This window comes from Lissotriton vulgaris, chromosome 6 (genome assembly GCF_964263255.1).
Source record: "Lissotriton vulgaris chromosome 6, aLisVul1.2, whole genome shotgun sequence".
In the NCBI taxonomy this organism is placed as follows: Eukaryota; Metazoa; Chordata; class Amphibia; order Caudata; family Salamandridae; genus Lissotriton; species Lissotriton vulgaris.
Window position 1 is genome coordinate 687,834,996 of NC_141694.1, and position 12,639 is coordinate 687,847,634.

Consider the following 12,639-nt stretch of genomic DNA (forward strand, 5'->3'; position numbering starts at 1 on the left):
TGCATGCACCCCCCATGTGCACCCCCCCAACACCCTGGGGGCCCACAATGGGCCCCCACATGCAGCCACCGCTTTCCTTTCCATGGCGGCGGCCTGCATCTTAATATGGACACCGCCACCATATCAAGCTCCTTTTCCGCCTGGTCGACTCGCCGATGGGCGGAAAACCGGCGGAGGGTCTTATGGCGGGGGGGGGGGTGGAATGGGATGTGGGCGGTGGTAAATGGCGGGCAGATCGCCACCGCCATACGGGCGGTGGCTATCCGCCTGACATACTAATAGACCCCTCTGGTTTTTTTTTCTCTCAATTTATGTCTCTATTTTTCTCTCAATTTTGTCCTTGTGTCTTAGCTGAACTGATAATGCACAGCTGTTGATGGAGGTCATAGGGGGGAAGCCATGGCCATGTCTGGCCCAAAATTGCATACCTTAGTTCTGCCATTGACTATGCTGTCTTTAGCAATACCAACGAACAAAACAGTACCTTCGGGTGGTCAAGGCATGCGCGAGAACGAGACCCAGACCTAGAAAATATTATAATACCATTTTATGCTGTAATATTGTACCAAGGAAACATAGTGAGCTGTTTGAAAGGGGGTGGTATGGGTCTCTTAGACCTACCACAACGCATGTTTTGTAAACATGATGCCAACGCAGGAGCCGAATTGGCTGACTGTGAAGCACCCCACTGTGAAATCTCCTTACATGTGCCCACGTTCAGCCCTGTGGAGAAGTATTTTCTATCGCCTCTTTTATTCTTAAAAAACTTCTTTGTAGTCCACCTCGATAACACTGTCAATCAAAGTGGCTCGTTAAAGGGGCCTTCAAAATGATCTGTACCAGACCACCAATGAACATTTAACAGCCTAGTAGGTTGTATTTTGTAATAAAAATAGTTACATCGCATACATCTCAAGCTGATTTCTCTCTAGGTAGTTGGGGCTTATTTACAAGGTGCTTTAACCGCCGGAGTGTCACTTTTTTTGACGCAGCAGTGGCTTAAAGTGCAGAGCCATATCTACAAGGCCACGCAAAGCCATTTTGTGTAGATTTTCATATCCTTGTAGATATGGAGTAAGGCAAAGCAGCAGAACTTGCTGCGTTACCTTACTCTGCATCAAAGAGGCGTTCCATGGGTGTTGGGATAAGTGTTCCCACGCAACACCCATGGATGTTGACGCATTTCCAGATTTACAAGGACTTGTAAACCTGGGAATGCGTCAAAAGCACATTCTGCAGCACACATAAAAGGGGGAAACTCCTCCATTGATTGCCTTTGTGTAGAACAGCGTCCCTTTCTGCACAAAAATAATTATTCCTACAACACAGACACCCTTGCACCATGGTGCAAGCGTGCCTTCATTGGCGCTAGGCAGCCAATTGTGCACCCGCATAAAGGAAAGGACAGGGATGCATCATATTGCTGTAAATACAACACATCCATGCACTTTCCTTATGGTGCATGCAGCGCAGCAAGCTGGCTTGCGGCGCTGCGTTGCGTCTAGTTCATGTAAATATGCCTCTTTATCACCAGGTGTATTATTACCCAACTCAACCTGAATGAATAGAAGTCAACGGAAGCTCTACCAAGATTCAAACCTGCAATCTATATGGCTGTAAATAGGCACTCAGCCCTGCTCAGGTCACCCGCTTCCAACGTGGGCGCCTGTTTCAGAGTCTGGCTGAATGATCTATACAAGCAGCGTTTCCTTGCCAATTGCAGTGTAATTGGGTTAGTTTTTGAGAACTGGATCTGACTTGCATGTAAACAATCCCTCACCATCTTCCTTGGGGCGTTCTGCGCTTTCGTGATAGTGTAGCAAGTGACTTGTAATCACTCGAATGTAACAAACCTGGTTTTGCATGTGAATAATTAAAAAAATGTCTTCTGACTCACATCAACTGAAGCAAAAGTATTCGGCCATTTTGTTTCTCAACTACAGCACTCAAGTAGAATACTCTTTTAATCTTCTGTTTCTGTCCATAATAACATCGAGATGCGTGTGCTACTTAAGCAAATATTTTATTTTGCTTGACAAACTGCAGATTGATTTTAGCAGTTTAAATAAAGTGCTCTAATGCATACTTAGTGAAACATAAATATACTCAGGGTTTAGATAGATTAGGAATAAATGAATCCAATTAAAGATCAAGCATCTGGAATGCGATGTCATCAGCATAAAGGAAATGTTTGCACAGGAGTAGTAAATAAATCATTTATGATTAACTCCCCGGCAAGGATTAAGTAGCTATTCATGTTGTGAGTAGTAAACCCAACAATGTTTATAGTTATAAGGGCAGCCCGCATTGAGATTTCACGTGAAAAAAGTCTGTTTGCATATTGTTGTGTTGTTTTAATAATTTTCATTTCACGTAATGTTTTCTTACAGGGAGCTATACCAGAAATTCTACACGCATTGGAACGATATGTTTATGAATAATATCTAGGCCACAATATTTATACCAGGGGATATTTTTTTTTATGGATAGTGTGACATTTAACTTAACTTCTCTGGCTCTAACCTGAGGAAGCATATTGACCTTCCCTTAACTAAACGTATGATTGCAGAAAGTCCAGATGCATTGCTGATGTTCTGCAGATTCAGGCTGCATCTTCGGCATTACATTCGCACAGACCTCAATTATGTCAATAAGGGGCTATCATTTACTCATACAGCTTTTTACGCAAAGAGTTCACTGAGTTGCACAACAGATTCTATGAATATGTCGACAGGAGAGTACAACAGTAGTAATTTCAGTCCTAGCCACAACCTTGAGTGCGGAGGGCGGGAGGAACAGCATGGGTTGTCTTTGATCTGGTCAGATGTCTCAGTTATCTGACACTAAAGAGATGCTTCTAAGCTCCCTAGGAGTAGTGGCTGCGCAGGCCCAATTCTCGCCCAGTTCTGGTGGACTGGTGAAAAACGGAGGACCACTAAGCGGTGGACACATTAAAAATCTGTCACTCAAGCCAAACTTTGCCGAACACCTCTTCTCAGGCTTCTCCATACTGGAGGGAATGGGCCAGGCACCAAATGTGCTGATCTTCCCGTGCAGTAGTTCTTCTGTTTCCAAACAGGTCCCAAAGGAAAATACCATGGAGGGAATAGGCCACGTTACACAGAATGCATTTAGAACGCATGCCATTACAACACGGTCATTACAACTACTGCGTTGTTACATTGCAGACCATTACAAGGGTAGTCATTACAACGACTTGCTGTGTGGGGGGCCCTGGATGTTGGAATAGTATAATTTACTATTCCAATTCCAGTCTGTTCAACAGTAGGAAAGGTGTTGGATTTATAATCCAACACCTTCTGCCCCCTACAGCAAGTCATTGTAACAGCTTGCGTTGTAATGGCATGCAATGTAACAACGCAGTCGTTGTAATGACTGCGTTGTAAAGGCATGCGATGTGCAAACATCGTTGTGAACGATTTTTACCCCATGGAGGTCACAGGGATGTAAATTTAGCAAAACACAAACTACTTCTCAACAGTAAAAGGTTTTTACCAGGCGGATCTGGAGGAAGAGCCAGGTCTACTTAAACTGGTTCTGATTAGTCCTTTATTATGCAGCAGAGCTTTGACTTTGCTGAATTTTACTGTGAGTTTCCCTGTCTCCTCACAAAGGGTACACGAAGGGGAACCTTGATCTTGTGCTACAGCCACTGAGTTTTTGTGGAAGACAGCATTCGCATGTATACCAGAAATGTAACATATAAGCAGAACAAACATCATACACATGCCACATTCCGTGATCCATGAGATTCGTGCAGGAAAAAGTGAAGGATCTCAGTAATGAGGAAATTAATCAATTTTTCACAAGTGAATAGGGAAAAAAAAGATGTACTCTGTTTCTGTGAGTGTAGCTGTCCGCAACCATCAGTGTCTCTATAGCCAGGGTAGATGGCAGTATTTCCCTCCACTGTGGGTGATGGCATATTTTGGATATGCGTCCAAATAACCAGAGCCATTTTTCTGCTGCTTAAGCAGCAAAATAATGGGGACCTTGCAGTGGACTTGTAGATCATCAGATTCACTAAGGAAATACAAACTTTACAGGCAGTGTGAACAAGCACAATATTAGCTTTCTTACTGATATTTACAGGACACACCTATGCTCACCGCTTATGTTAATTATGTGTAAATATTAGACTCGGGAAAGATTCAGTTTGAGAGATTTAATATGAAGTCTCCTCTTTGTCTGTAGATTAGAGACCAGGCAGTGATGGATGGCCAAAGATTTGAAAGGACCGCCCTTTGAACCTGAACTCTATCTAGTATCAGATTTTAAAACACTTTATAATCCATTCTTTTGATTTTTAAGTAAAATTATTACCTTCCATAGTCAACCTTCAACTAGGAGCCTTGAATAACAGCCTTTGATTTTACTCGGCTTTTCCTACTATAGATTATGCCGTTCTGTAATGATGTGAATATCAGGTGGGAATTTTAGCCAGTGGTAGTCATTGTATCAATCCAGAAATGATAAAAGGTTGAGGCAGCACATGAGTGATCTTCAGATTCTACACAGTATTATTATTCAGAATCTCATTTTCAGTTCAGTGAATCTTGCAATGGAGACTACCCCCACACCACCACCGTCGTAGTGAGATAGAATCTATCAATGTGTCTTGAGCACTTTCCACTGCACCACTGCACTTCCGTCTGCAGTAGATTGTCTATAATCACTTCAACTCCGTCCATTAGCTGACAGTGGCAATAAGGGTACATTTAATGCCAATTGTTGCACGGGACTTTTGGGAGGATGCATCTCCAAGATTTGGAGTTGCCGAATTGGTGTGACATTAGTTCAGTTCATTTAAACAAGATATCTCCCATGAGAAGGAAGCAAAAAAGACAGACTCCGAATCCACCTGTACACAAGAACATTGACTCTAGCAGGTGCTACACACGGGAAGGAGGTGGCTGAAATAACTGTAAAAGAGGGCAGCAGATTTACAGAGTTGTGAGCACCCTTCAGCTTTGTTTAACAAAGTACATTTATTACTATCCGCGTAAACTCGTAATCAAGTAAATTAAACAGTGCTTGCTAGGAGTAAGCGTGACCCTTAAGCTATATGAAACATAAGAAAGATGAAGTGTGTATGTTAGGAAATAAGCATCTCTTGCCTTCTCATCTTGATTGATTTTCCTTGGCTTGAATGAAGCGCTCCAAAGTTTTCGTCGTTAATTATTACTTAGTATGTACGGTATGTGCATCACAGTTTTGTGAACTATGTGCCACTATGAACTGCGATGGATTAGATTTAATTTCCAGACACTTTGGTGCTCACGGTCTTTGCTGTTTGCATTAAATTTGCTGTGGGTATTGTAAAATAAACACTACTTAATCAATTTTTAAATACCAAACAGTTTGTACACCCAGGCTGTGTGCTGTATGTTATGTTAGCCATAAGTATGCTGCTTTATACCCTAGTTACGCTTCAAGGTTCTAAGGATGGGCAAGAGAGGTAGAAAAGAGCCATTAGGAGGTCACAAAATACGGGGCACGATAGAGGTGTAGCTGGGTTTCTTTTATTTTTGATTTTGATGTCCATGGAGAAATTTCAGCTTGTCTCAGTGATTGCTCAGGTCGGATAGAAAACCTATGAGTAGACTTCTGGAGCAATCACACGAAGGTAGTGGAAACTAACAACCGCAGTGTGATAGCAGAGTGTGTGTCCTGACCGAGCAGGCCATGTACACTGAGAAGCGGGGGCAGTTTTTCCCCACTGTTGTGGTGTGTTGGGAAAAACGAACGTTGTTTTACTTCACACCTGGAAGCGGGGTGTATATCAATCACCCTCATTAATACACCTGACACTAGAGAGACATGTAACTATGAAGCAGGAGGTCTACGGTGAGACTCCGATGTCTTTATCCATTGAGATGTGGGTGAACCCATTGAGCAGCTTAGGACCAAAAGCGCTGGGGTAAAAATAACCAAAAGCGCCATTTTCTAAATTCAAGTGGTTGCAAACACGATATCAGATAGCAATTATTATCACTGGTATACAGCAGGAAATCATATCACGTGACCTTTAATCACTGGTGTACTACAAAATAATGCAATTCCCCTGCAAAGTTTGGTGACGGGCCAATGATATTTCCTGTAATATTGGTGTAACTAATTGTATACTAGTCACAGATATACAAATGCCTTTGGCTGAGTAGGACTTTCCCCTGAATCTTGTACATTTCCACATTCTGTGGGGCTGCGGTGCTCACATTAATCGCTTGCCTTTGAACCCCGTTGATTGTTCATCGACCTTGTTTTAAACAATAATGTGGAAATGTAGTTTTCTGCTTATACTTCCCTTTGAAGGCGTACTGGTGTATGCCTAATGCCATTCTGCAATGCTCGGTCCATGCCATAAGTGTGACCTTCCACTGCACAACTTATTTTATGGTTTATGTTTCTTGGTCCATTAAAGGATTCTTGTTGATGGAAATGGTTTCAACCTGTTAAAGTGCAGCATTTCGGAAGGCACTTACTTACTGCCTTCTGTTTTCAAGAGTTATATTGACTTCTTGATGCTCCATGATGCTAAAAGATCTTGCTCGTCGGGTGGCTGTGTATCTCACTTGAGACTTGTGGGTGCTTCTGGTGTCTGCCCATTAGATGCATGCATTTCATTCTGTTAGTTGTTTTGGCATAGAATCCTTTTAAAAGTCCCTTGAACTTTGTTGCATGGCTAATGTTAAAGCAATTGTTCATTAGGCATATTAAAAATAACCATAACTTCTTTTTAAATGTTGCGTTATACCACATATTTGCAGTAGCTAGGAACTGTAAATGACAGATCTTACTATTATCCTGTTTAAGCATACTCATTTATCTCACATTGGAGAATGATGGGCCGAGTTCTATTGCAAGAATTTGAACTCATGACCTACAGGTGACAGCAGATGACATTACCAAGTGTTTAATTCACTGAGCTATCACATCTTGTAGCTAGAACCATTCTAGTAAATGTCCTGTGGCTGGAGTTTTCAGACTAATCTTGATAGTTTAAAGCTGGAATCGTTCTAGTGGCTTTTGCTGGAAGTTGATTAAACCCTGTATCCAAATTGTACTCCTGCCCCGACAGTCTAAAATGCACCAGGAAGCATGTTTAGCAACTTATGTGTCTCTGATTTGGGGGATGATGTTAATGGTGATAGCCTGCTCAGATCAGCAGTTTTGTGGATTGAAGGTTTCTTGTCAAAGCGATTCATACCACACTCTTCCTTTAACACCTGAAGGGGTGTCATTGCACCCACGTCTAGAATTAGGGCATTCCATGTGAGGTGGATAAATGCACAGAAGCAGGATGGTATTTAAAGGGATTCCATGGTGTTAGGCAGTGCTGGTTAAGCACAATGAAAAGGTTAAAGAAGTTATGATGCTGGCAAGGTGGGCTGATGAAATATCTTGTTTGCAACAAAAGGATGTTTGATATTTGCTTTTTTCTGTGTAGGTTAACATCTTACTTTATAGAGGTATGGTTAAATGGGGGGAACATGGCAGATTTTGGAAAAGCGAATGGCTTTATCCATGGGGTGAACAAGAAATACTGCAGGGTGCTTCCGAGGCGGCAGTTGCACTAGTTTAGGTTGTCAAAGATGAGTACACTGATTAGGGTTTTGGGTGAGTGGAATTAGAGGTGCAGCTGTATACCACGGATCGTAAAGAGTTTAAACAGTTCAGGACGATGTGGTGGTAGTGATGACTGCAGGTGTTCAAAATCAGCTCCTAGGTTCCTGACAGAGGGAGTGAGAATAAGAATAGACCTGCTGGGATGGGGATGAGGAGGAGAGAACAAAGGGTAGTAGCAGTGCGGATGCCATTTGGGAAGGAAAGTGGATGATGTTTTGCTTCTTCTGAGTTATGCTCGAGTTGTTTGAGGGTCATCTAGTGGTAAATGGCTATGAGGTAGAGATACCAGAGGAAGCAAAGGTGGCAAGACGAGTAGGGTATTCAACTGCATTAGAGGGCATGGAGATGTCTAAAAAGTGAAACCCCAGAACCTGAGGGCAGATTTGGTAAAGTGTTGCTGAGGGATTCCTAACTGAATGTGGTCTGTAGACTGTTAAGTGTGTGTGAGTAGTAGAATGTTGCATTATTTTGGAGGAGAGGGCAGAAGAGTGATTGGGTGATATTTTGAGAAAGTGCAGGACTAAAGTGTATTTTTTTAATATTGTTTTGAACTAGCACGAATAGAGGGCATGGAGTTTGATGATATAAGTGGGAAATGTAAAAAGAGGTACAAGATGTGCTGAAGGTTTTAAAGATCCTTCCACAGACTCCTAGCTTGCCAGTGAAGGAATGACACTGTGCACCGGATAGAAATTTAGAATTTGCAGTGGTCTAACCCTGCTCTTGCAGCTCAGTGGGTGCTGCATCATCGAGCCCAAGAGGGACTACAGGGCAGTATGTGTGAAAGGTGTATTCAGGCTGCATGGTACCCAAACCAAGAGGGCCATTTTCAAACTATACAGTCCTTGCAGCCTCAACATTTTTATTTGGGACCTCTGCTTAAGACACAGCGTGATGGGATTATCTGTGGCTGCTGGTCTCTGCACCCTGCTGCTGCATTGCGGCCTGCGGTTGAGGGAACTGTGCATCCCATGAGCACGTAGTCTTTTATTGCTACAGGTGGAGTTGACTGTGGTGAATTGATCTCCATTTTTGTACCAGTTAATGTTATTTGATTCCCTTTTCTGCACTTCTTTTGGATAAGCTTTTGATGGGTTTAGTTAGCCAAGCCAGTAAAGGTAGTTGAATTTCCATTGTCGATTTCCCTCATACTTTCATTGTTTCTTTCCCCTCCTTGTTCCCTTCTTTGTCCCCATTTTGCCTCACCACTCACTCTTTCTCTGCCGGTCTCAGTCACGTATTTACATTGTCATAAGCCAGTCATAGAAAAAGGACAGGAACCAATCAGTGTGCTACTTCGTCTACTTTTCCGCGCTGTGAGCTAATTTCAGATTTTTCTTTCATTGCTTTCTTGACACCATGCAGGGACACGGAATACAAAGGACTCCAGCTGTCCCTGGATCAAGTAACGGTCCCCAAGCCAACATTCTCATATGCAAATTCAACTCCAATCATTGCTGACAGCAGGAAGGGGAGCAAGTCTCGTCTCACAGGCACCAAATCTAAATCCAGGACATCACCATATCCCCAGGTAAATAGCTTGATGCGGATCTGCACCCTGCAGCTTGACCCGAAGCCATGCTTAGGTATGAAAATCATTTGGGTCTAGGAAAACAGTATTAATATTATATGGCATAATTTGTGTTTGTTGGTTCTAAGTTTCCTTGGTTTAGTTAAAAAAATTATTTTTATCTGAACACTGTACAAGACTTATTTTTAATGAAGAGTACAAATTTGGAAATTGCAAACGTTTTAAATTGTTTTGGTTCAGGTTCATTTGCCTCGACTGAAACAGTCTTAACCACATGAAAATCTGAGACCCATTTAAGTAAGCCTGGGCACTAACAATCAGTGTACATGTGCATACATGCACATTGTATGCAATGTTACGCGTGCAATCAAAACTTCACCAGAACGTGAAACAAAACCCTGGTGAAATAGCATCTGCCCATTCTTTAAGTCCACGATTTGGCAGGAGTTTTTTTGTACTTGCTTTGATATGTGTCTTCCTAAAATATGGAGTTTACCTATTGATCATTGTACAGCAGAGTTAGTCATGCTTGTGCAATTCCTGGAGATACCGCTTAACGCATGGTTGATGACCAGTCAAATCTTATTCTAAACAGGGCAGAACACAACATTAGGAATTTAGGCCGCAGAATATTTCAGTAAGAGATACGTGGTGTTAATTCATCCCAGAATATCATTCATGAATTTTAGCAGTGGTGATGGAATCAACAAAACTGCGTCTAGTTCACCCTCTCTCCGAATGAAGTATGCATCATATTTTCAAAGGTTCAAGTGCTGATCAAAGCTTTAGTTAACTTAGGTCACTTGGAGCAAGTACTCTTTTTTTATGTGCTTCATTATTTAGATACAGAGTTCAAATTGCAGGTAGACAGAGTTAGCATTTCCTAGCCTTGACTTGTCTTTTTCACTCCCATCGCTGCTCTTGGTTTTGTTAGTTTACACTCACCTAATACCTCAAGTGTAAATAAGAGATATTTAACCTCTTGCGTGCGGGGCGTATTCCCCGCCTGTGCTGACTCCGCCTTGCGCGGGCGGAGTCATGACGGAACGGTTCCGTCATCAGCACAGCTCAACCGACGCTGATGACGGAACCGTTCCGTCATCAGCATGGAAGGGGTTAAGGGTGCAAGGATGAACCCGGAGATAGCATCAGAGTCAGAATGTTTGATGCCACTTTTTCTACCTCTGGAATTTTGGTGATTTGGTGTGCTTGAATTTAGGCCACCCACCCTCAAAAAATGCCTCCTTTTATGATTTGTTGAGTATCCTATTTACAGAGGTTTAACTACTTCTCAACTCTTTATTCATATATGGGAAGTAAAGGGGTTGAGCAGCAAGTAATGGTCCTCGGCGTTGAAGGTCCCTGACATCCCATGAACCGAGGCCTGCCAACTGGCCTCTTACTTGTTCTAACAGAAAAATATTGTCTCAGTACCAGCTAGATCGAAAAGTAACTGGTCGACACCTGTGAGTAAATTATTTTCTTTACTAAGAGGCATGCTCACGTTCTTCTGATGATGAAGTTACTCTTTAGGCGAGTTCATATTCATATGCCTTTTTCTCATACCAAGATTTTAAAAAAATGCTCATTACTTGAAAGCATATTGAGAAAGAACGCCTGTTGTAAAATGCAAGGTTCCTACGTGGGCGGTACAATTAACGTTTTTTCAATCAGTGATTCCAGCAAGCTTATTAAAAGTCTTTTGTACAGTTGCTCACTCTTTCCATTGCATGAGCTATGGTAATGTGATTTGTGCCTGTAAACTCCTCTTTTACTCCTCTTAGTTATATTTTATATAGCATATTATCTGTCAGGAGATCAAAACACCCCTTTCTATCAAGGGCTGTGGGTATATTTCAGGGAAATTTGTTCTTTTGTGTACCTTTTATTATTAGGGAGAGTTTTTCAAATGCTTCTTTTGCAGTGGGAGAAATATCTGAGCATTAGTCCTCAGGAAATCATTCAGACATTTTTTTAAGTTAATCTAATATATATGGTATTATCAGTGTATCGGTATGAATTACTTGTGACTACAATCAATCAAAGCAGTAGATAGCCAAGTTAACAGCAAGTAACAACAACATTGACTCACAATCTTTGAATTTTATCCAGGTGTATACACAGTAGACATATGTTCAATAATTTAACAATAGTGCTAAAGACACAGTGCAACATGAGAAAAGTGCTTGAGTGAATAGTGTAAACGGTGCGAAACAAATGGACGGCAGTCTGAATATAAATACATTGATTTGAAGTTCGTCCAAACCAGTAAGCCAGTGAGACTCAGCAGGTTGTATTGAAATATTCACTCCTTTTTCTTTTTTAATGGAATTTTTCACTCATTTACATTTTCATGCAAAGAAGGTATTAATACTGAGTTCATGGTATCAACTTATTTATGGGTGTACTTCCATTGCACAGGTGAAATTGTAAGCCACACATACATTATGTAGTGCTTTGTGTGCCTTGAAAGCCCACGGTACAGTAGCCCCTGAGGCAGAGTTACAAATTAATACTTAAGCACATCTTTACAGTCAAAGGACTGAATCTTGAAGCAGGGGTCCTTGAACGCAGACACGGGTGGGGGGATGTAATGATTATTTAAGTTTGGGGGACAAACTCAACACTTATGTAAATGGCAGCATTTGTTAAGCTACCGCCGGAGAGGTGTCCCGGCGCTGAGGGCCATCGGGAAGATTAAGCAAGCTATTGCCCAGAGTCACATGGTGCTGGGCTAACCTGCCTCTGGAGCCAGGGAGCGAACCATGCACCCTGTGGTCCAGAGTCAGGCACCCTGGCCGCTGCGCCACACCTCTTCACGGGTGGGGGGGATGTAATGATTATTTAAGTTTGGGAGACAAACTCAACACTTATATATCCATAAAGCACATGTTGGGCTGCCAAAGCGGTCGTCCCACAATGAGTGTATCCCATGTATCACAATGGGGCCTACACAGCGTGCCCCATGTGGACACATATTCAGTGGTGGCTGGTATGAAATGAGGGGGGCAGGGCAGAAAGGGGAGGTGAAAGGGAAAAAAAATAACACTCACCAGCATGACAGCAGCGTCATGATTAGTCTGAGTGCTGTTTTTCGGCGTTCAGACAGGAACTGGGAGCCTATAAATGTTCTCCATGCAGACTGTGCAATGCAGCCCGGTGGAGAACATGCTAAGTGTGCAGGACTGTTAGGCCGGCCCAAGACAGCCGGCCAAACCGTCATGCCCACTTAAGTGCACCAACCACTCCTCCCCCTGCCGGCTGTGACGACAAAGGCTAACTAGTTCAGTTTAAGTTTCTGATTGCTGGTTTCAAGTGTTAAATTGGTACTAACGAGGTCAAGCTTTTGCCAAGACAGTATTAGGATAAGTTAAAATGACAAAATAGTGAAATATGAATGCCTTACAGTTGTATTATTTGCTGTATAATTTAGTCATCCTTGCCGCATAATTTTATCTGTC

At 42.3% G+C, this 12,639-nt stretch overlaps 1 protein-coding gene across 1 annotated transcript in view; it reads left to right on the plus strand.

The window, feature by feature from the left end:
- SIM1 (SIM bHLH transcription factor 1) overlaps positions 1 to 12,639 on the plus strand; it is a 231,227-nt gene that overhangs the window by 181,719 nt on the left and 36,869 nt on the right. The window contains exon 10 of the mRNA XM_086926669.1: positions 9,013 to 9,178. Within this exon, the coding sequence (XP_086782795.1) occupies positions 9,013 to 9,178 (166 nt within the window). The remainder of the gene's footprint in view (positions 1 to 9,012; positions 9,179 to 12,639) is intronic.